This window comes from Amblyomma americanum, chromosome 10 (genome assembly GCF_052857255.1).
Source record: "Amblyomma americanum isolate KBUSLIRL-KWMA chromosome 10, ASM5285725v1, whole genome shotgun sequence".
Lineage (NCBI taxonomy): Eukaryota > Metazoa > Arthropoda > Arachnida > Ixodida > Ixodidae > Amblyomma > Amblyomma americanum.
Genome location: NC_135506.1, coordinates 20,136,832 through 20,159,487, shown reverse-complemented (window position 1 = coordinate 20,159,487; position 22,656 = coordinate 20,136,832). Strand labels below are relative to the sequence as shown.

At 46.8% G+C, this 22,656-nt stretch overlaps 1 protein-coding gene and 1 long non-coding RNA gene across 2 annotated transcripts; both read left to right on the top strand.

Moving 5' to 3' along the window:
* Nucleotides 1–696: 696 nt before the first annotated feature.
* LOC144108066 (solute carrier family 22 member 4-like) lies at nt 697–15,120 on the top strand. Its single transcript, XM_077641347.1, has 8 exons — nt 697–1,122; nt 1,330–1,433; nt 3,203–3,357; nt 5,575–5,743; nt 9,894–10,041; nt 11,254–11,339; nt 12,570–12,784; nt 14,903–15,120. The coding sequence occupies exons 1-8, from the start codon at nt 760–762 to the stop codon at nt 15,118–15,120; spliced, it is 1,458 nt and encodes a 485-aa protein (XP_077497473.1). The 5' UTR covers nt 697–759.
* Nucleotides 15,121–16,800: 1,680 nt separating this feature from the next.
* Nucleotides 16,801–22,137, top strand: LOC144107081 (uncharacterized). Its single transcript, XR_013309214.1, has 3 exons — nt 16,801–16,935; nt 19,490–19,604; nt 21,960–22,137. It is a non-coding gene; the product is annotated as an uncharacterized LOC144107081 (long non-coding RNA).
* The last annotated feature ends 519 nt before the right edge of the window (nt 22,138–22,656 follow it).

Genomic DNA, 22,656 nt, shown 5'->3' with positions numbered 1-22,656 from the left:
TAATTCGGCTGATAAGAACACAGCAGTGGCTTGACATTTTCCTTTGCCATTCAGCTCCTTCGAGGTGTTCAGCGTGCCGGGAAGAAATGGGTGTCAGAGGAAATTTTTTTGTCGTCGGCTCGTCGGCGAGAGTCACGGAAGTTTCATCGAAGGAGCGACCACTTTTTTTTTCCGCATCTAGCGGAAAACAAGCGTGGATTCATTTTTTTCTTCTTGTAAGCTGCGAGAAGCATCCGCGAGTGTAAAGGCCTGCTTTCCTTTACATGTCGAGGTGAAGAAAATGGCTGACGTTAATCTTAGGTCCTGAGATACGGTAACTGTGCGCAGAAGCAAATGTTTGCAAGTTCGGCTTACGTTTAGGGCGCAGCCAACGCAGCGGAGACGCCGATGGTCGCTGTTACGTCAGTCCTGTGGAGAGGAGCAAATGTGCAGGTCTTGTCCTTATAGGTGCCATTGAACAACGTGGCGTCCTTTCGCGGAAGGTAATCATAGCACATCGACGGAACGGCCGCTTACAGGAGGGTCGGAGTCGATTTGAAACTTTTCAAATCGGAGCCGCTTCTAAGCAGGGATTAACTTAGGAGCCCGCCGAGATAGGCCGCTTATATAAGTGACCTTAACCAGGATGTTACAATGAGTGTTGGACTTGTTTAGGCCCTTAAACTTAGTGCTTACTCAAGCGCTCAATCCAGTAGTTTTCTTGTGACGGGTAAAGGCACGTCGTTTTCCCCGACCTGCTTTCTCGAAAGACTCTGGTACATGGCTTCGACTAACGTGGATGCAGTGCTGGACAAGTTGACCTCCACTCATGCTGTCATCTTCGTGTTCGCCTTCTTACGGGGCATGCCTGCAACGTGGAACCTGATGATGCCTGTGTTCGTTGCACCATCAGCCATCAATTTCCGCTGCGCTGACGACCTGGAGACGGCTTCCAACTGGGACGCTTCCCCCGCGAGCCAAGTGAGCGTGAACTATAGCCTCAGCACTGCAGGCAATGACACGGAAGAATGTTCCCACCCTACCACCATTGAAAACGGCCAGCAAGTCAACGTTACCATTTTGGAACCCTGCACGTCTTGGGTCTATGACCACAGCATTTACGGCAAAACTGTTACAGAAGAGGTACGCAGCCTCCATACTTGCATGCAAAATTGCAACATGGCATCTTAGCTGACTCGTATAACCAAATGATTCTGTGACTCAATATATGCTTTCCAAGGATTGGCAAGGGACGTACTTGTGTCCGCGCTAGAAATTTTAGTGGCCTTTTACGTAAATTGAATTAGAAAGGTTCCTCCACTAAAGTTTTGATGGTCTTATTTTTCTTAGTGGAACATGGTGTGCGGGAGGAGGTGGATGATTTCTTTGGTCCAAAGTATCTATCTGGCTGGGATGGTCGTCGGAACGGTGGCCTCGTCCCAAATTTCCGACTGGTGAGTGCATGACGCGTCTTTTTATGTTCACTCCGTTTGATTCGATCCTTGTTTTGATTCTTTATTTATTTATAGATACCCTAAGGGGCTACGGAAGCGTTACAGAGGGAAGCATATATGGCCTTCCAAAGAAAGAAAGTTCAGTATCTGTGAATTACTAACGCATAAAACAGCGCGTCACCTGCACCTGATATTTAATCCGTTTCGAGTTTGAAGCTTAAGCATGCCACGTTGGATTCCGAAATCTCTGTGAACGTTAGCAAGAAAACGCCTTTGTTGTATTTTACTTAAATCTAATCGTACTCCTGTCTTCAATATGGACAGTAAAAACAAGTTTGCACAAAAGCGCGAATTTTCTGGCTGTTGCTCTACTAAATTAGAAAATGGCTCTTGAATATTATACGCTAAAAAGAAACGTAGTTACGAAAGAAAAAAACTGTGCATGGCAGTCATAACTATGCTGTAATTAATAACGAAATTCCCATACTTTGTTCCTTCTCATTTTCAAGAGCGGTGGTTGGGAAAGGGTTACAATCTAGGAATATATTGTTCGAAGAGAAAATATGACTTTCTAGTTAAACAGCAATATATAAAACATATTTAGCCGAGTAAAACTGATTAATGTGCTCCATGCGACGCTCACAAGCAGCAAGGAGTACTAGGGTTAAGGGAGGACCAAAAATTTACTTCTTGAAAATTTTTCCATTTGCTTGCACGTCTCGTATTCTTTTAGTTTGTTGTGGTGCCCGAACGTTTCATCCCTAAAATAAACAGAGAAGCACTAAAAAAATCTTTCGTGAACTGCGGCGACTATGTATTGCGCGGAAACGCTCGAACAATGGGCGTTTTTCTCGGCTACGGTTTATCTTGTGGGTAAGACTTCTTCATGACTCTTTTATTTATTTTAACCTTGTTTGTTTTATTACACTCCTGGGACCATGGTGCAGGTCAAATTTGTTTTGCTTTAAAAAATTTGCTAATGTTGAATTTTTTTGTCTAAATGTTTTCTCACTCTAGATATGTCAATTTACGCATACCAAATCATAAAAATTAGAAACAAAACTTTGTGCTTTGCGAAAAGAAGACACACTATGAATCTCTTGACTCCTGCAGGAACGCTGTGTGTGTTCAACCAGCCTTGTTCAACACCTTTTTAACTGTGCAGCTGTTCCAGAAGATTTACGCGAAAAATGTATATATAAAAAACTGCTTTCTAGAGATATGACACTGAAATTTCGCAAAAGTAGGCTTCAAATTATTTCTAATATGATTTCAAAAATTTCATGGAATTTCATGGAAACGTTAATGCGCCCGTGTGCTGTGCGATGTCAGTGCGCGTGAAAGATCCCCAAGTGGTCGAAATTATTCCGGAGCCCTCCACTACGGCACCTCTTTCACTCCCTCCTTTATCACTTCCCTTACGGCGAGGTTCAGGTGTCCGCCGATTATGAGACAGATACTGCGCCATTTCCTTTCCCCAAAAACCAATTATTATCATTAAGAATTTTGGATGAAAGCCGCTTCTCTCCTTAAGCACGCCTTTCGGTACAGCTTCAGCCTAAATGTTAGTCAGAAATGTTTTTCACAAATACCGAGTGCCAGAGAACATCACAAAAGGGAATTGATTGCTGCTGTGTGAGGGCAGTGTGTCATTTTTCAGTACGCAAGACGTTGTGAGTGCTTTCCTTCTAGAGCAACGTATTTTACGTTACATTCCCAAGAATCCTTGCATCTTTGGCCAATGCACGATCACTAAACTTTTCACGCAGGTTTGGCCGCAAGTGGACAATGGTGGGTGGCCTCCTCTTGTCAGTCGGCGCCAGTGCCATGACCGCCTTCTCTACTTCGGCCGCCATGTACTATGCATCGCGCTTCCTCTTGGCCCTGGGAATATCCGGATTCGCGGACGTCATTTACACATTCAGTGAGAGCCCCGAATGTTACCAGTCAAACTGCAGATGTCCGTTAGGTCCGGCGAGCGTCAGAAGTTGCCAATTAACGCGGTCTGCTTTTCAGCAGTATGCTTCAGCACTGAAGATGTTTGTTACGCTGCCAAGGTTCTCAGCTGTGAGAATGTTATTGCAGCCACCTCTTACAGGGATTTCGACTTTCCAGGGCATATCGCTCTGCATTGCCCGAAACCAGTCACAATGGCCCAGAAATTTTTGAACCATCCTGTAAAAAGTATAGAGAAGGGAAAAAAAGAACTCTGCTTAAGCAAGATTAGAACGCAGATGAGGTGAGGCCTGAGCGCTTGGAAAAACGCTAAGGCGCCCGTGTTCTGTGCGATGTCAGTGCACGTTAAAGATCCCCAGGTGGTCGACATTATTCCGGAGCCCTCCACTACGGCGCCTCTTCTTCCTTTCTTCTTTCACTCCCTCCTTTATCCATTCCCTTACGGCGCGGTTCATGTGTCCAACGATATATGAGACAGATACTGCGCCATTTCCTTTCCCCCAAAAAACCAATTATTATTATTACTGCTTAAGCAAGGCTGCCGTCTAATGGAAACGTTCGGCAAGAGCCTTCAGGTTTTAGCAAGCCCGCACCTTGTTTAGACAGTAGTTTTTTTTCTTTACATTCGCCTCTCCACGACGGCATCCCTCCATTTTCTCTTCATTCTTGTTCTTTGTTTCCTCTGTTCTTCAGCGCGTCTTGCTTCAACTTCATTTTCTTTTTTTCCTCTTTTTATTATCTTCTCTCTCTCTTCCATCTCTGCTTGCCTTTTGCTCGACGTCGACCCACTTGGAGCGGTGCCAGAGACTACACCGGGCTTTAGGCGCACGATGACTAAGGGTGGGCTAGCCAAGGAATTCTCTCAACGTAAAAGGCTCCACTCCAATTGATGCCGAAATTAGGCGAGTCCCTAAAAGCAGCGATGAGGGGTTCCCAGGTCCCACCGCTTGCACGCTCTCTGTTGCGTACAGCGTTCGTAGCTATGCAACGAAATAAAAGTCGCCATTTCTTCGCTGACCAAAGTACAGTGCATAGGCAAAAGTGCGACTTTTCATAGCCGTGCTGAGGTGATTAAAAAGAGCACGCAAAGCAGAGAACATTTAGATAACAAACAGATAACAAATAAAGACAGGCTTGTTCCTCTCCTTGTGCTTCTTAGTCTCTTTCCCCGTGTCCTCAGAGTTCCCGATAAAGATGCTCAAACAGGCCCTAAAAATTTAGTCTTTCCTTCCATACGCTCACTGGGTGCTCAAAGGGAAGTGGAGCCCCGGCGAAGATTTTTCCTTTCACCTGCCCTGTACTACGGAAAGCACAATACAATGAATAGGCGCTGTATTCTGCGTTATTTCCTATTCATGTTCTTCTGCCTATTCTTTCTAGTGCTTCTATTCTTTCTTTCACCCCTCTATAATGCAGCAGCTTTGAGGGACTATCTCTAGCAAGCAGAGCCAAAACACAGGCTGCGGTAATGAAGGCTGGACGCGTACAGAACATAATGGACGGCGAAAATAAAAACAAAAACTGCCAAGAAACAGAGCGCAGTAATAGACCACCCCATTGTCTTAGTCGACGTAAAGTTTTCTATTTTTGTTATTACTGCTAACCTACCGGGCCTGAATGTATGATTCTATTCTAAACCGGGCTTGTTTAGAAGAACCCACGTGATGTCACTACTGGAAAAGTGATGTTTTCTTCGTTCTATTAATCGACTTCGTCGTATTAATCAGACGTTGCTCTTTAGGCATGCGTCCTTTGTGGAAAATTCACTGTATTTGCACTCTGTTCAAAGCTGAGTTGCAGAAAATAAAAAAAATGGCGACAAGGTTTGATGATGCGGAATGTAGTAAATGTGGCTTAATCTTCCGAGGTGTCATATATGCTACGTCGACACCTTAATGAATTTTTTCTATGTATTTAGACCATTCGGAGTTCTTTGCAAGCAAGCACGCCAGCATCAATCTGTCCTTCAATGCCCCGATTGCACGCGTTGACGGAGCAGCATAAATATACGGGAAGCGAGAGTGCGATCGAACTGAGGTGTTTGAATTACCCGCGCGAAGTCACGTGGTTGTGATGTCACGACTCCGTCGATTAGGCCTTTTTCAACCATGACGCTGCCGGTAAACGGGTCAAAAAGGCCGAGAAGTGACTGAATGGCGTCTGCACTCTCTCCCGGTCACGCCAGCGATGGAGACGGTGTCCCCTCGATACCGGTACATGCCAACCATGACAATAGACACGGGCTGGACGACGGGCATGCTGCTGCTTCCGTGGCTCCACTACCTGACCAGGGAGTGGCGCACCACCCAGCTCTACACTGCGTTGCCGCTCGCTCCGCTGATTGCTCTCATCTGGTGGGTGTTTGCTCAGAACTTCACTTTTCCATACCTTGTTAAAGATCCCCAGGTGGTCGAAATTATTTTGGAGCCTTCCACTACGGCACCTCTCTCTTCCCTTCTTTCACTCCCTCCTTTATCCCTTCCCTTACGGCGCGGATATATGAGACAGATGCTGCGCATTTCCTTTCCCCCAAAACCAACTATCATCATCATCATTATTATTATTATTATTATTATTATTATTATTATTATTATTATTATTATTATTATTATTATTATTATTATTATTATTATCATACCTTGAATGGAGAGACTGTTTTCTTTGCTCGTACAGGTTGTTCTTGGGTCGTACTTTGCAAGCCTTGTTTGCTTTTACTTTTGTAGTGGAAGATACATAGGCCACGAACTCGCAGTTTCTCCGTGCTTCCAGTCCCACCGTGGTCGCACCGCACCACGTGACCAACCACGTGACTGGTCACGTGACCAACCGCGTGACGAACCACGTGACAGCAACTAGCCAGACAACCAGACTAACCTGGACTTGCAGCCAAGATTAAGCAAGGCTAACCAAGTTATGCCTTAGTTTTCGCTACATACATCCTGGCATAGCGAGCTAAGCCACTGCCAATTTTCTTTTGCTTCGTGGTCATCGGTCGTGGCCTCTCAGTAACATAGGGCGTGGCGGTTGATACCAGTGTCAGAGGATTAAAATCAAAGAAAACGTAATGTCACAATAAACGGCCCATAGCAGTTTAGGTTAGCGTAAGACTAACCGAGAGAATATTACTACGGAATGCGAATTACTAGCTCACGCTTCGCTACGGAAGGTAACGAAGTGGGAACTAGCGAGAGATGGAGGTACCAGTCTTGAAGGTAATAAAACGTCTCATCGCATAGCTCATGTAGTCTTGCTTTTAAGCTTGCCGCCGTATAACAAAATGCAGCCCACAGTCATGTCAAGCAATATCGCACAAAAATTTTGAAAATTGTAAAATTGTGAGATACTTTTATGTTAATATTGAATGTAATGGTGAATTCTTCTGATATTCAGAGAAACCTTTCCTTTAAAGTATTGCCATCAGTAGCATCGAACAGTTAAGATTCCCATAGAAAACCAATGGGGAACGCTTTTGACGATAGCAAAAACTTTGACAGAGAAAAAAAAGTCAAGACTGCCGTCGGGTGACCTGCAGATATGTTGATTGTTATAGTGAAGTCTTACTTCGTATGAGAAAAATTACGTTCATAAATAGTTTTCTATCCAAAAATCTTTGTGCCCAGAATTGTTCGGTGTGAAGAGGCGTACGCCTGAACGATGAACAAGGTAGTCTGCTGAAACAGAAGGGAAGGTGTAATAATTAAAAAAAAACATGAAAAAAATTCGAAAAAGTTCCTCCTGGTTCAGGTGTCAGGGTGGGTCTAACAATTAGCCAATAAGAAGGCGATAAATGTTGCGGTGACGGCGACAGAAACAAGAGTAATCATGTGCGTCTCGGCGATGTACAAACTAGACAGCAAACGCTTTATGTGAAAGTAAACGGTGGTTTTAGCGCACTCCATACGTAATAAGTTCCGCCCGGAACGCAGAAAGGTTTCACCTCTAAAATACTGGATGCTAGCTTTTTTCAGTGGGAGCAGATTTCCGTCTCGTAACGTACGGAGATCTTTTCGTTTTCCAGCGGCACAAATCTACCTTATGGTTTCCAAAACACATCGTGCATCTATGAAGAGTTCGATAGGAGGGCTCTTTACTCCCAAACAGTGTAATTTGCGTTCGCTGTGTTTAAGGCAGGAAGGAGAAATAAGTGAGCCTTGCGCAGGGATTTGTGTGCGAGATGAAGGAAACAGGCCTTAGTAAAAGCCGGACGGGCTTTGCATGTGGCAATTAAGTATATGAGGAGCCAAATGATAGAAGTAGCTCTTCGCGTACCCGCATGGCGGGTTGACCACGTACCTCGCTCTCACCTCACGTACATTCGCAAGTTTGCAATACTGAGGCAGGGAACCTCATGGCAGGTTGCAGTGCTGTACTCTTAGTGAGCTTTCCAAAAAATATCTAATACATCATGGGATAAGCAGCTCCTGCAGACGAGAACAGTGAAGATAAAATGAGAAAGAACTCGTCCTCTTCTGCAAGGAGTGCTTATGCCATGATATCTAAAAACATGTTAGCCCAGCAACTTAGCCTTTTCTAATACATTCAGAACGTCTAACTTCGAACCACCCTGCAGTGGTAGGTTACATAACCATAATTTGGTTAAAGTTGGCAAGTACAGCCGGTTATTCTTATGGAATTCAACATGTTATAATATTTTGTGAAAGCAAAAGACGGAAGACAAGCCGGCAAAGGTTTTGAGCAACACACTTACGGGAAATACTATTCATCAGATAAGAGTCTTCCGAATGGTGAATACGTAACCGAATGAAAAAAAGATACCACGTCTAGAGTTTACAGTCGCGTTAGCTCGGGCACCTAAATTCAAACAATCCATAGCTAAATTTAAGGGCATTCAACCACTTCCTTATTAACCTAGAAAATATTCATCACCTACTGACTCCCAATGCCGCATTTTAGAACTGCCCTCGGTGCCGCTTAAGGTCATCATTCGACACTACGAAAATTGTGGCGCATTTGAAACTGTTGAAATGTCTAGCGTTGTTTCGATAGAAAACACCTAATCAGTTTAAAATATAGGTCACTCGCGCATATTGCACTCACAGTATAATGTACATAGGTATTCTGAACTGCTTACTCTGCTCAACGAAGGTGCGCTTTGAAAAAAAAAAAACGTTTATTTGCGCTACCAGGAAGACAATGACTAGCTCGGCAAATTTTAGAACCTCCTTCTGCGAGCACATGAAATGTGTCCGCTGCAATCCGGCATAACACGAATAAGCACCCTCCTTCTGCTCAAATCTGTGCATCATTCCCTTCGGTTTAGGAAAGCTGGTAAATTTCTGTTTTTCATTGAATAGATTTCTGCCTTCTTTCCCTTTCGTTCTCTTGAAAAGACGAAAATTTCGCTATTTGTGGTACCATGTTTTATAACGTTCCATCCGAATTTGTCCGTGCTTCTTCACTAGTTTTAGCGTTGTGTAGGTATTAAATGAAAAGCACCGTGGGCTACAGTTTTGCACACATGTCCCATATCTATGCTACAGCATGGAGATGGTATGAACGGTTGGTACCTAATTGCGAATTGTGATGCCGGGTACTCTTTTAGCATAACGTAAGAAATCACTCTAGAACTGAATACATAATGCTCAACAAAAGACAACTTCCACACAGAGTACACTTCAGAGCTAAACATGCCCGTAATTTTAACATTGTGAATGAAAAAGAAACTCACAAGTGTGAGCGATCAGAATCACAACATATCGAAGAAATAACACCGTACGTAAGCCATACATAATAAGCAACGCCATAAGAACATATAACAGTAAGCAAAGACATATCGTACAATTAGGTCGTAATCGCAGCCGCACTAAGGTGCTACTCAAAACTAGTTGTCAGACTCGCATTGCAGTACCGACCGCGAAAAGTGCTGCTGCATTGCGTCTCCGACCGCATTTTTTTCAATTCTTCTTCAAGCACAAGTTATTCGGGACGCCCTGTACAATTAACATTGGTTCCATTTGAACTATGGAAGCATAGCGCGGGTAGAACGAAGGACGATGACGAGACGGGACAAGCGTTAACTGGTGTTGTTGTTGTTAGCCTATCAAAAGATGGCACATACCCACACTGGGGGATCGGCCAAGAATCGGGTGGCTGTTCACCTGAACGCAGTTAAAAGGAAAAGCACGTGGGAGCGCAACACCGGTGAATTCTTCCTCATGAACAGAAAAGGGATGAGAGTTTTGATTTCAAAATTATAAGAATAATAATAAACAGAGGGATTACATAATAATGATTAAGTCAAAATGTAATAATTGATAGAAAAGAAAAGTTTGGAACACTTAGCGTTATGCTTCCCGAGTTACAATGAATTACCAACCTGCCCAAGCCTATTCCCGAGTTCCATTTGAAGAAGTACTAAGACGCCTCATTTTGTGGAACATGCACTACGCGTGCAACAGGCATTGCAAAGTCATAAACTTAGTACTGTAAGCAACCGGGAAGATGTGAATCTGGCGGGGATTAAGCGTTAACTCTTCTGCCCAGTTTCTTGCCAGAGTCTCCTAGATGGCTGATGGCCACGGGCCGGTTTCAGGAAGCCAAGAAAGTGGTCACCAGGTTTGCAAAGAATGGCCGTGGTTCGGTGGACCTTGTTGACGAAATCATTGAAGAGGCGAAGAGGAGGAAAGCTGCGGTGAGTGCCTAGCCACTGAAGCCTTGCGAATAATTGTTACGATATAATTGATTGTTTCACTGCCTTCAAATAGAGTTCTTTATAGCGATCATAATAATGATCCAAAAAAAGCCATGGCCGAATCCCTCTGATGCAGCTTATTTAGAAAGTACAACACGGGCCATGTATGACTCCTCGTGATAATGAGGTCGTTTCGCCTCTCCCGAAAGGTACGATCATCGCCAAACACGTGCAGGCCACAGTGTTTGTTATTTTTCTATTCGATGTGGTGCTTTTCGCATCGCCAGCATTTAAGCCTTATTGAACGCGCAAGATGATCAGTAGTCCTGACCGCACTGAATCCTAATCCAGTGCACGACTCAGAAGCAAACCTCTTGGTCTGTGTATGTTTCACAAATGGTACACATGCCGAGATGATGAACAGCAATGACATACAAGAGAACTTATCACTGGGCACTATGGTTTCTGGGACACGAGTTATAGGAAAAACGTTTATTGTAACTCCACCTCGCTACCCAGTCACCTGATATTGTATGAAGGCATTAAAGGCCTAAATGCTCCTTCCTTTCTTCACAATAACAGGCGACTGGGTGGCGAGGTGGAGCTACATTAAACGTTTTTCCTAGAACTGACGCCCCTGAAAGTTTTGTCCCGAGTAGTACGTCATTGAATTCAGTACGCAAGAGCCAATTGGAGCCGGCTGCTCGCTTGTGCTAAGGCAGTGCCTCGTGCGATGGCAATGGGGATCGATTCTACTCTCTATGCCCTAGCTTCCCGCATCGCACTGGACCTACGTCAAAATGGCGCATTATAGTTCTTTCTAGCACCTGTATTCAAAGACGTGAAAATGACTCCCCTCTGAAACGCTCGAATGTTTTAAGTGCGATTATTCAAAGCCCGGCCCCTTAAATCTCTTGCCCCGAGGCACTGTTTTCTGCTCTTGATGACCTAAAACGTTATTCGCCATGAAGCTGTCATTTGCTTTCGGTGGTGCCGGTGGTTCCTGTATAAATGTCCGCACGCGAGTGTGCAAAATACCCCCAATGTTCCGCACTGCATGTCGATCATATCTGGTGGACAGGAAGGAGGCTGCGAAAAGAATGCATATATGACCGGAATTTTATCTCTTCACCTCCGTCGTACGGTTGTTGCAGAGGGTCAAAGTGACGCTCGATGCTCAATTTTGCGCTTTTGGCTTGAACTGTTTTTCAGGCTCAAGACGTGCACAGAGCAAGCGTCGCTGACCTCTTCTCTACTAAAGCCTGGGCTGCACTGACGGCTTTGTTCAGCTTCCAGCAGTGAGTTTTCCCCTTTCGCACAGGAACAAAAGTCCAGAAGGGCGTTCTTTTTTTTTTCCTTCAGATTTTTGGTTTAAGAATGTACTATAGTTTTTAGGGTTAGGCACTGTATCTACGTCTTTGAGAAGAGCGCGCTTTCTTTGCGTGTTCGGCACTGTTAATAAGTGTCACCTAGCGATTTCTGTCTGGACGCTCGAACTTCTTCAGTACTTGCTCGGTAATGTAGTAACCACGCAATAACAGAACGGGATCAGACACTGATGTGTCCTACGCTTCAAGTCTAGTAGGACATCGATGTGTGAGCAGTAAATCTACATTCACTTAGCAAGCATACGTTTTGTCGACATAACTGTGAGACGAGATGTTTTTAATAGCCACATGGGCTAATGAAGAAGCTATAGGCTGCCCATAGGCATTCTCGCCTTATCAGAGTCCTTCACTTAGATTTCTGCATGTTGATACGTGCGCGCCGCTCACGGCGATGTGCTTTTTTTTTCTTTTTTTTTTGCCGTCAAGATGATGGACTCTGAAACAGAACGGAGTAAAGGCTGATTTTTTCTGCCATCCGCACACATATATCTGGGGGCTTTCTAGGCGCACATAAAACTATTTGTTCAACACCGTTGTGAACTGCCGCACAACCGCTCACTCGGTGCGAAAGATGTCAACACTGTGTTTTTCTACGCACAACAAGCCAACGTCTTGCACGAGAGAATGAAAGATCATCTTTTGCGGGAGTCTTCAAATAGCAACAGCATTAGCGGATAAGTGCATGCTTTTCCGGTACCACAGAGTGCTTCTCAAAGTGCTAGCGACACCGGAATGGGAGAGATAGCCTAAGAGAGAATAAATAAAAAAATGAATTTAATAAAGAAAGAATGACACGCGTCCGCTTAGGGCAAGAGTGGGGACGGGAAGGGCTTAAAATTCCCGAAGTAGGATAATACTTGCCGTTTCCTGCCTGACCTATTGTTCCTGTTCCCCTCGTATAAGTCCTGTGGAATTTTGCATCGGAGGTCATGCTGTACCCGTGTTGCTAACTTGAGTACCCAGTGTTTCAGGTCCAATTTTATTTATTTATTTATTTATTAGTACCTCACAGGCCCCGAAGAGCATTGGGTGAGGGGGGCAAATACAGATGTACATAGGAAACCTTGTATATATCGAATAACGTGGCTGCCTGGCGGCGTGACAGATTGTCCATAGTGACTTTTGCCTGTCCACCGACAGGATAGTCTACAACTTGGCGTGGTACCACATGACCGTGTCAACGGCTGTCGTGGGCGGCGACCCGTACGTGAGCTTCACTATCGGCGCCTCGTCCGAGTACCCGGTGCGGGTCTTCAACGCGGCGCTCGTGAAGTACTGCCACCGACGCTGCACCGTCTGCGGCAGCTTCTGTTTCTCGGCGCTTGTCTTGGTCGCCCTCTGGCTCGTGCCCCCTGGTGAGCTGCACTTCACGTCTAGTGAAAGATGCTCGCACTCTCATAACTATGGCAGGTAAGTCATGACATCCGCAGGCGGTCAGCACTGAGAACATACAAAGCTTTGAAGTTTGAAACTACGGATTTCAATAGAAAGTCTAGGCTGAAATCTGTTTGAAACTACGGATTTCAATAGAGAGTCTATGCTGAAATCTATTAAATGGACCTAGCAACCTGGCAAGCTCACAAAATACCTCTTGTGCCTCCGGGTGATTAGAGGTCGTCTAATGGGTAACACCCACCTCTGGCCTTGTGCTCGTTTTTTCTTCTTTTGCGGTGAAATGCTTGGGAAAACTTTTTTTTTTCGAGGGGGGGGGGGCAGTAATAAAAGAATCACCGCCATTCTAAATGTTTTGACACACTCTTGTAATGCCGTAGCTTTAAGATGGTTTGGTTTATGGTTTATGGGGGTTTAACGTCCCAAAGCGACTCGGGCTATGAGAGACGCAGCAGTGATGGGCTCCGGAAGTTTCGACCACCTGGGGTTCTTTAACGTGCACTAACATCGCACAGCACACGGGCCTCTAGAATTTCGCCTGCATCGAAATTCGACCACCGCGGCCAGGAACGAACCCGCGTCTTTCGGGCCAGCAGCCAAGCGCCATAACATAACCACTCAGCCACCGCGGCGGCCTTTAAGAGTTAGATGAGCAACTTCAGCAAACTGTCAGCATGACATAGCACGTTTTTCACGGTGTAACACCTCCACACGCTCGTCCCCGTACCGGCGCATACGCTTCGCAGGCAGCATTGCTTTGTCGCACAGAGAATGCGAGATCTGCTTCTTATTGATCTCACTCCACGAACCTGAACTTGTCGCAGGCCACTTGCATAACGTGAGTCCAGGACCCGCTGACACTCTTAACTACTTGTCCTCATTCTCTTATGTGCCGCCGCGGTGGCTGAGCTGTTATCGCACTCGGTGCTGACACGAGAGACGCGCAATACGATCCCGACCACGGCGGTCGAATTTCGGTGGAGGCGGAATTCTAGAGGCCCGTGTACTGTGCGATATCAGTGCTTGATAAAGAACCTCAGGTGGTCAAAATTTCCGGAGCCCTTCACTACTGCGCTCCTCATAGCCCGACTCGCTTTGGGACGTTAAACCGCCGTAAACCATGAACCATAAACCATTATCTTGTGAGTTCTTCTTCTAAGCTACCAAATATATTAACTTTTGTGGGTGTTCGAGTACACGGCATAGTGAACCAATATATGCGGAAGTTTGATAGTTTGTAAAAGATAATGACAGTTCGATCTGATACAAGCGAACCTTTGTTGTGCCTGGTGTGTGCTTCTGGCTGTGCATGTCCTCATGGGCGCAGCGAGGCAACGTAGAGTACTAAGAGCCTATGACACCATACAGGAAACCGGAAAAGTGAATCTGTTAATGTTACGCTCAAGTGGAGCAAAGTTACCTTAGCTTCTGATCAGCCGATCGAATTAGGTGTTACGTAACGGAGCTTTTCTAACTCAGAGAACCGGCAGTTAACTTACATTGCTTAATAAATGGCACGCGGCTGAGCGGCCAGAGTAGTTGGCTGCTGCTCTCTAAGTCAACAATTATTTTTCCCAGCTGGGGCTGCTACATATCGGTGTAGGCAAAAAGGAGATCTCTTGAGATTTCGCTAACTGAGATCAAAGCATAGTGTCCCAAGAAATTAAGTGTATACTTTTATGGAGAGCGCTATGTGGTTAAGCCAGAATATTGCGTCAAACAGAAAGGCACGTAGCGAAGCTGCGCCTGATGAACAGATTTGATTCCCGCTCACGATTAATTTGAACGCAGAAGCATCGCCGAAAGAAATCCGCCTGATCGCGGTGGCTCAGTGGTTATTGCGCTCGGCTGCTGACGCGAAAGACGAGAGTTCGATCCCGGCCGCGGCGACCACATTTTGATGGAGGCGAAATTCCAGAGGCCATGTACTGTGCGATGTCAGTACAGGTTAAAGAACCCCCGGTGGCCGAAATTTCCGGAGCCTTTCACTACGGCAGCCCTCATAGCCTGGAGTCGCTTTGGGAACTCAAGCCCTCATAAACCAAACCAAACCGAAGAAGCGCTAAACTTCCGGTTCGCAGAATACTCGTGGGTGCGCCTGGGCCTGCTGATGGCGGGAAAGGTGGGCACGTCGGTGAGCGGCACCGTGTTGCGAGTCCAGCAGAGCGAGTTGTACCCGACCGTGGTGCGTTCCGTCGCCATGGGTTTCTGCAACACCGTGGGATGGCTCGGATCAGTCGTGGCACCTTTCTTCGACGACCTGGTACGGTTCTCTTACTCCTATACGGCGACGTCGTAGTACGACATGCAGGACTTGGAGGCTGTATATCTTCGTGTATGTTCCAGTTGAATCCAGAAAGACATTCATTTTCGATTGCTGAGGCGATCGATGCTCGCAGGGACTATGTCGAAAATATACATCCCAAGAGAGCGAGAGAGACAGACAGAGATGATCTGAAAAGCAGGGAGGTTAACTAGGCGACGCCCAGTATGCTACCGTACTCGTGGGAAGGGGGACGGAGGGAGAGAAGGAAAAGGAGAGAGGAAAGGAGATAACTTTCCATGTGTCCCTGGGTCAATAACATGGTGCACAGAGCACACACTGAAAGTTTATAACCTTGAACTCAGTCCTGCGTCCTTCAGCAACTTAAAAAGTGCCCTTACAGCTGTCCTCCGCGATGGATTAGGTTTAGTCCAAGCACCCAGAATCTTCGTTTCTCTAAGTGGACGAGGATTTAAGCGGCGGAGAGTTGCACCGAGGAGGACAAGCTCACACTCAAGTCGAGGGCAGTCACAGAGTGGGTGCTCTATTGTTTCGCCCCGAGAGTTAGCGCGAAAGTCATGTAGTCAATCTCACTAACACATCTTGGTGCCCTAAGTGTCGGAGAGGTGAAGACGATAGCTTCTTCCAACTTGAAGGCAGCTGGCGATATACAAAAACTCAGCCGCCCAGATTGGCTCAGGGCCGAGAAGAAAAAAAGTGTGGACTGCATACTTTTCAGAAAAGCCGTACATTAGAGACAGTACGAAGAGCACATAAGTATACAGGCATCCTGACAATTGTTGCAAGATGTCATGCGTGCCATGGTCACCATTACTGCTTAAGTTAAACCACTCGTGCCTTGTGCTCGTTTTTGGTGTGGCAATGTTGGTGCTTCCGTGAACAGGCGCTTCTTTGCGCCTTGGGTATAGGGGCAGGCGCAGGCGCATATAAGTATGTCTAAGGACGAGCATGTCGAAGCCGCTGGAGATGCATTCGAATTGCGTAAGGAAAGCGAGGTGCTGTACGATGGCTTGACTTGAGACACTTATAGTTTGGCCCCTGATAGGATGAAGACACAGTAATGTATATAGCTTAACCTTCTGCTGGTGGGAGAGAACCCACGGCAAAGCACGAACGCTAACCCAGGCTTATAACGTAGTCGATAAGGTATAATTCGGGCAAGAGAGAGGCCAAAGGCCACGGCTGCTACTGGAATTAGTCAGCGCGAGTGAGACAAAACTGTCGAAACGAGACCGCGACGCAAGCTAACATAATTTCGCTTATTTTTTGGACTCGCAACGATCATAACGTACTATATTTATTCCGTTCTGCACAGGCACTTACAAAGTGACCGAGATAAATAAAACAAGGGAATTTATAAGCCATCTAATGTGCAATGTTCTGGGAATTCCAACGCTCACTGACCACTCACTCCAATCGACGACAGACAATACGCGTGTTACCTCATTAATCAATCAGTTAGGCCTTAACACAAAAAGAATTTCTTTTGACCTGACATAACATGAGGTGTATGTAGGCTTATATAGCTACACATAGCTCTGCAAGAAGCAAATGTCGCAAGTAGCGCAAGACCAAGATCACTGCTTGTCGCGCGCTTCGGTGATCTCACCATGTCTCGCCACACTGCAGCCTTGTTCCCGCAATGCCTTTGACGATAACTGGGGTGATACCGCGTCTTCTATAAATGCAGGGCCACGCGACGCAGGCGTGGGTGCCGAATGCAATGGCGGCAGGGCTCTGTGCGGTAGGCGCCGGATCCTCCCTGCTCCTACCGGAGAGCTACGAGAGGGCGCTCGATGACAGCTTCCCTACGCAGGATGGCGCTACAAAGTGAGAAGGGTTCGCGAGTGAGCCTGCATCCCTTTCTGCTCGCTGCGAAAACTGCAGCGGTTGTCTGTAGTCGGATACAACTTAAGAACGCAGCGGTTTTTCCCGTCAAAGGACCCACTTCCAGCCAATAATGGCGTGGGCCGATTGTCATGAACCTGATAGTGTGACAAAGCAAGGAGTGGTAGATGAAAGGGATGGTCTATTCCCGCTGGCCTTAAAAAAATTTTTAGACAGTCTATAGCCTGTCGATTGACTTAATTCTCTCTGAAAGTCTATAGACTTTCTATAGACAAACCCTAGAGAACAATATATAGGCTATATAAATCCTATAGAGAATCTATATGTTTATGGCTATACAGTTTTAATAGAATTTTGTCGACAGACAGTCTATAGAGCATGAATAGACAAAAACAAATATCTCTAGGGAAGCAATAGAGTCTATAAGAAGTCTATAGACTCTCTAGAGACTATTTTTGTAAGGATATGGTGGGGGGTAGACCCATCTCTTCATTGTGGTGCCGCTCCCTGCATTGTCACACTAGCAGAGCCATGGGAATCGCGCCGACGCCATTGGCTGGAAGCGGCCATTGTCACCAGCGACGCCAGTGGCATTGACGGGGAAAAGCCACTGAGTTCTTGAGGTGTAACCGACTATCGCAATTTCAGTATCTGTCTCAGTTCTGGAAGGCACTGGCTTTTATCCCCAAGTCCGCCAGGCTTTCACCGCTTTTCCGGTGGGTAAAAGCTTCCCCAAGGCCCGTATGACCGCAGGGCGAAAAGGGAGTAAATGCATCTGAGAACCCGTTTTTTACACAATTTAAGCAAAGTAAGCAAAACATGGTGGAGCTGTGAGCAATAGCATTATCCTAAGTAACTATAACAAGTGGAGTCGAACCGCCAGCTAAGATGTTGCAGCCTGTTTAACGGGGAGAATACAAACGAAAAGAAACATAGTATTATCTAACATTGTGGGACGCGAAACGAAGCTTTGTACAAGAAACGCCAATGTAATTCCGATGACAAAGAGCCTTTCTAAAGCATCTTGAGGGTATGCAGGCAGAACGGCAGGCAATGATATTCTAGTATTGACCCTAAGATGGGAAACGCACATCATCGTACTGTGATGACCCCCATAATGCGCAGGTCCACACGGGACGGAGAGGCAAAGAGACACCGTATGGCTCAGTTTAAACAAACAGATATATTCAATAATTATACATGATTAAGATTCAGAGGCTGGGGCGTCCGAGCTTACGTGCCGACGACTTCATGGGGGCGCTGGAGTGGCTCCGGAGTTGGGCTCGAGCGGTTGCTGGCAGAAGCTGCACGCCGTCGGGCTTCGGCGCTGAAGGCCCTCTTGGCGAACGATGTCGTCCTGAGCGTTCTCTTCCGTACTGCTTGTCGATTTTTATATCCTCTTCTCCACACTCCCTAGGGTGAGGACGCCCACGCCGGAGGGGAAGGAGGGGGCTAGGGCTTTCACTTGGGCGCACAAACATACCACCGCACTTATGGTCTCGCCCCCCTCACGTGTTGAGTCCGAGGGAAAGAAGGTTGTCTTCGAGGTAGCGCATAGCGTCGGCTGTGGTAAGGCGCGCTCTGGCCCGCTGACAGTTCCCGCGGGTCACCGGCCTCCATTCTCCATCCATCAACTGACACTCGCTCCTCAAGGTAAGGCGCGCTCTGGCCCGCTGACAGTTCCCTTGTCCTGGAATGTGCTCGGGAGGGCCGCCCCTGGAACCGCCACGCCAATTGGGGAGGATAAAGCCCGTTTCCCCGCGGCGGCGGCGGTGGGTCCGGTTGGGTCCGGTTGGGCTTAAACCCCTTCGTTCTGGTCGTCACTCAAAGAGCATGGCTGGGTAATTGATGATGCTGCTGTCATCTGGGTCTCCGTCTACGCCGCGCCGTCGAACGCGGAACCTCGTAGCACACACAAGGAATGTCACAGTACTCGGGAGAGTTCTTGGGCTCATTTCGCTTTCAAGAAACTTGGCAGCGCTGGCGGCTTCGTACTCTCGGACAAAAGAGCTACTTTAAGCAGTGTCGTCAACGTGAAGCGTACTGCCATTCCCAGAGTTGGTTGCGAAACCCCCAGGTCAGATTTCCAGTACAGGCAGAAAACACCACCGCTATGGCGGAACTGCCCTGACTCGGGGGTGAAGTTACGTGCAGCGTTCACCTCTCGGATCAAACCCGTGCACATGCAGTCTCTACGGACGCAGCTGCAGTCCCGCATTTTTCCTGCGCTGCATTCAACTGTAAAAACCATTGCTCGCGCAATGACTCCGGTGATCAGCCCTGGAGTAGGCTGGCCGAAAGACTTACGCGAAAGGGTCACGTTCGCATGTGATCGTAGAATGCACTAATGAGTGGTGACAATGCCGCCATAGAGCAGTAATATTTGCTACAAAGGAGAGATATTTCCGATGTCTCGAAAACGAGCCGTAAGGAGTCGTCTTTGAGCACTGTGCTATACTAACTGGGCTTTCTGTTCAAAACATCTTTTTAAAAAATTCTTGAAGGCTACATGGAATTTCGCACGCTTTCATTACAGTGGACACCTCGCGTCTCCACGCCGCAGCTACGGAGCTACACCGCAAAGAACGTCACCAAAAGAACTATCCTAGCAGGTGGCATCAAAAGGAGACAAGCAAAGGGTAAGCTCGAAGGTATGCAAAATCTATTTGTTTATCAACTAACGACTATTGTGTGCGATATATTTGCGAAAAATTGTCGAGCAGTATTAGGCAACCACTGGCATTACTTCTTACAGAGAATGAGCACATACCTGTATTATAGAAACTATGGTACTTTGGAAGAAACCCACCAGTTGTACAGGAACAGCCCAGAAAAAGCGGCGAGGAAGCTTACGTGAATCTCCAGGATACATAAGACTTGCGATGCAAGCATCAATGAGACAATACTAATCATTCATGTGCAGGAGGGATGAACATGGGGGTTTCTAAACGTTGTTCACCGAGTGCATTCATAAGTATTCATAGTGCTAGATCTGCCGTAATGCGGACTAATAAATAAAGTGAATAACTTGAGTGTGTTTGTTTCCCTGTCATGCAACAAAACACGCACAGTAATCAACCAATCCGTGTGCATTGTCACGAGCACTATAAAACGTCGCAAAATGAATGGTGTATTTTTGCTCTCACTTCGCGACAGAGTATTGTACGGCAGGCAGTTGACAAGGAAAAAATTGGAGCATGCTTAAGCTTTGGCTTTAAGAGTAGAACGCGACAGCGTGTTGCAGCGCTGCCAGGAAATCCACGGAACGCCATCGCCCGTTCAGCGTGACTCCTTGCCCATTGGACAAATCGCTCGGAGTCTCTCAAAATCCCTGCCGTGAGCTAGGCTCTAACTTAACTAGTAGATTTGTGCAGTGAAAAACGCTGAATCATATGGCACCATTGGGAACATTGTTCTGCAAATGGTTGCCTTGATACGATTTTTTTTTACGCAGCCCTCGATTATTTCCGACACACTGTGCCGAGTACTATTAAGCAGCTCCCGACTATAGGTCACCGGCTCGAATCCCTGCCACAAGCTAGGTTTTAACTTACTAGTAGGTCTATGCTTCGCGAAACGCTGAATCGTATGATACATCCGGAACATTCTGCGGCAAAGGGTTGGCATGATATGATTTTTTTTTACGCAGCCCCCGATTATTTCAGACACGTGGTGCCGACTACGCCGACGGCTTTTCGACCGAGCTGTCTGTATACGCTGTCGCGTAATATCTGTATTACTCAACCCTGGCCCTCATCATATGCATTCATGAGAGCGCCAATTTCTAGTCCCATGAAGGCCGCGTGAAGTTGCATGACATGCTACAGGAAAGGAGTGCCCACTGGACGACGCTGGAGTGCATTCGACGCGTGTCACTAGTATCAAGCTATAACATCACGCGCTCAACGCTTTCCTGGTCTCTCTTGCCCTTCCCCCTTACTCTCCTGACACACATTCATGCGCGCTTTTTCCTTTGGCTGCATCTGTCGCCTTCATGGTTAAGAGGACGCGCAAAGTGTCGGCTTAGATGCGAACCGAAATGCCGATGCAACAAACGCGCACAACGCATTCAATTGCGTCGCGAGTCAGTCGCCCATGTAAAAGGCTCTGAGCAAGGCTCGGCAATCTGTGAAAGTTAATGATAATTAACCAACACAACCCTAGCAGAAATAAACTTTAACAGAGCAAGCGTAAAACACAGGTAATTCAATATTTCAACTTTAGCGCTCTGTCTCGTCGTTTACCTTTCCTCTGTTCGTTTGCGTTAGCGCTAGTGCAATGCCCCTTAATTGGAAAACGTCCAGTGGCGTCTATAGTGCGGAGGGGGGTGCGGTTGCAGTGTGGCCGAGCGGGAAGATTCCACTTGAGCACCGAGGGGGGAGGAGGTTCTGATGCTCAGGACCACTGTACCGGGCGTACGGCGACGGCATCGAGTGGCATGGGCATCATCTTCTTTCACTCCCTTCTTTATCCTTTCCCTTACGGCGCGGCTCACGTGTCCACGGAGATTTGAGATAGATACTGCGCCGTTTCCTTTCCTCAAATAACAAAAAAAAAACGAATGTGGCTGCCTCGGAGGGAGCATGCAGGAAAGGGCGTTAAAAGGGCTTGGCTTGCCAAACCTGTCAAAGGACTCCACGGTAGCTCTTTCGTGCGTTGATTTTCTCTCAAAGCTCCTAATCCAGCAAGTCCATAACATGCGGGTAAGAGAACTGTAGACACAGGACATGGATCACCACGGATTGGTCGCAGATCATGAAACTATCCTTCTCCCACTTTCTGTGACTCTCGCTCGAGACTAATGCGTTTCCTTTGGATACCCAGACGGTCACTTGTTCTTAGTAGCAAAGAAGTATGCAAACGTGCGATGAAATAGTTGTGACGGTTTTAGGACAGAGGGTAGGCAGTTTAGTTAAAAGAAAGAAAAAGAACTGGACGGCACGAAGAATGCACTCGAAATAAGCGCTCAGGTTAGCGTCTCATGCTGCTTTTGCACTCTTTTGCAGGGGAACCACGCCGCAAGCAAGCTCAGATGGATAGGCGGCAGGTTTCGCTATATACCTCATCACGAACACCAGCGCTGGACGACAGAGTTCAAAGTTCGAAGCACACTTAAGTCAGTAGGTGAAGATACGTCTATAGGCGCACCCACAGGCGTAGTACGGGATGCTGAGGAGGAGGAGGAGCAAGAAAAATGCCTCGAGGTTAACCGCAAGAATAATCGGTCCACATAAACAGCAAGCATTGGACGACAACTGTAATGCGCAAGTGCCTGTGTGTGTGTGTGTGTGTGTGTGTGTGTGTGTGTGTGTGTGTGTGTGTGTGTGTGTGTGTGTGTGTGTGTGTGTGTGTGTGTGTGTGTGTGTGTGTGTGTGTGTGTGTGTGTGTGTGTGTGTGTGTGTGTGTGTGTGTGTGTGTGTGTGTGTGTGTGTGTGTGTGTGTGTGTGTGTGTGTGTGTGTGTGTGTGTGTGTGTGTGTGTGTGTGTGTGTGTGTGTGTGTGTGTGTGTGTGTGTGTGTGTGTGTGTGTGTGTGTGTGTGTGTGTGTGTGTGTGTGTGTGTGTGTGTGTGTGTGTGTGTGTGTGTGTGTGTGTGTGTGTGTGTGTGTGTGTGTGTGTGTGTGTGTGTGTGTGTGTGTGTGTGTGTGTGTGTGTGTGTGTGTGTGTGTGTGTGTGTGTGTGTGTGTGTGTGTGTGTGTGTGTGTG

Coding starts and splice junctions, on each gene's coding strand:
- LOC144108066 (XM_077641347.1), top strand. CDS start 760: ATGGCTTCGACTAACGTGGATGCAGTGCTGGACAAGTTGACCTCCACT. Junction 1,123..1,329: donor GCAAAACTGTTACAGAAGAG/GTACGCAGCCTC, acceptor TATTTTTCTTAG/TGGAACATGGTGTGCGGGAG. Junction 1,434..3,202: donor TCGTCCCAAATTTCCGACTG/GTGAGTGCATGA, acceptor CTTTTCACGCAG/GTTTGGCCGCAAGTGGACAA.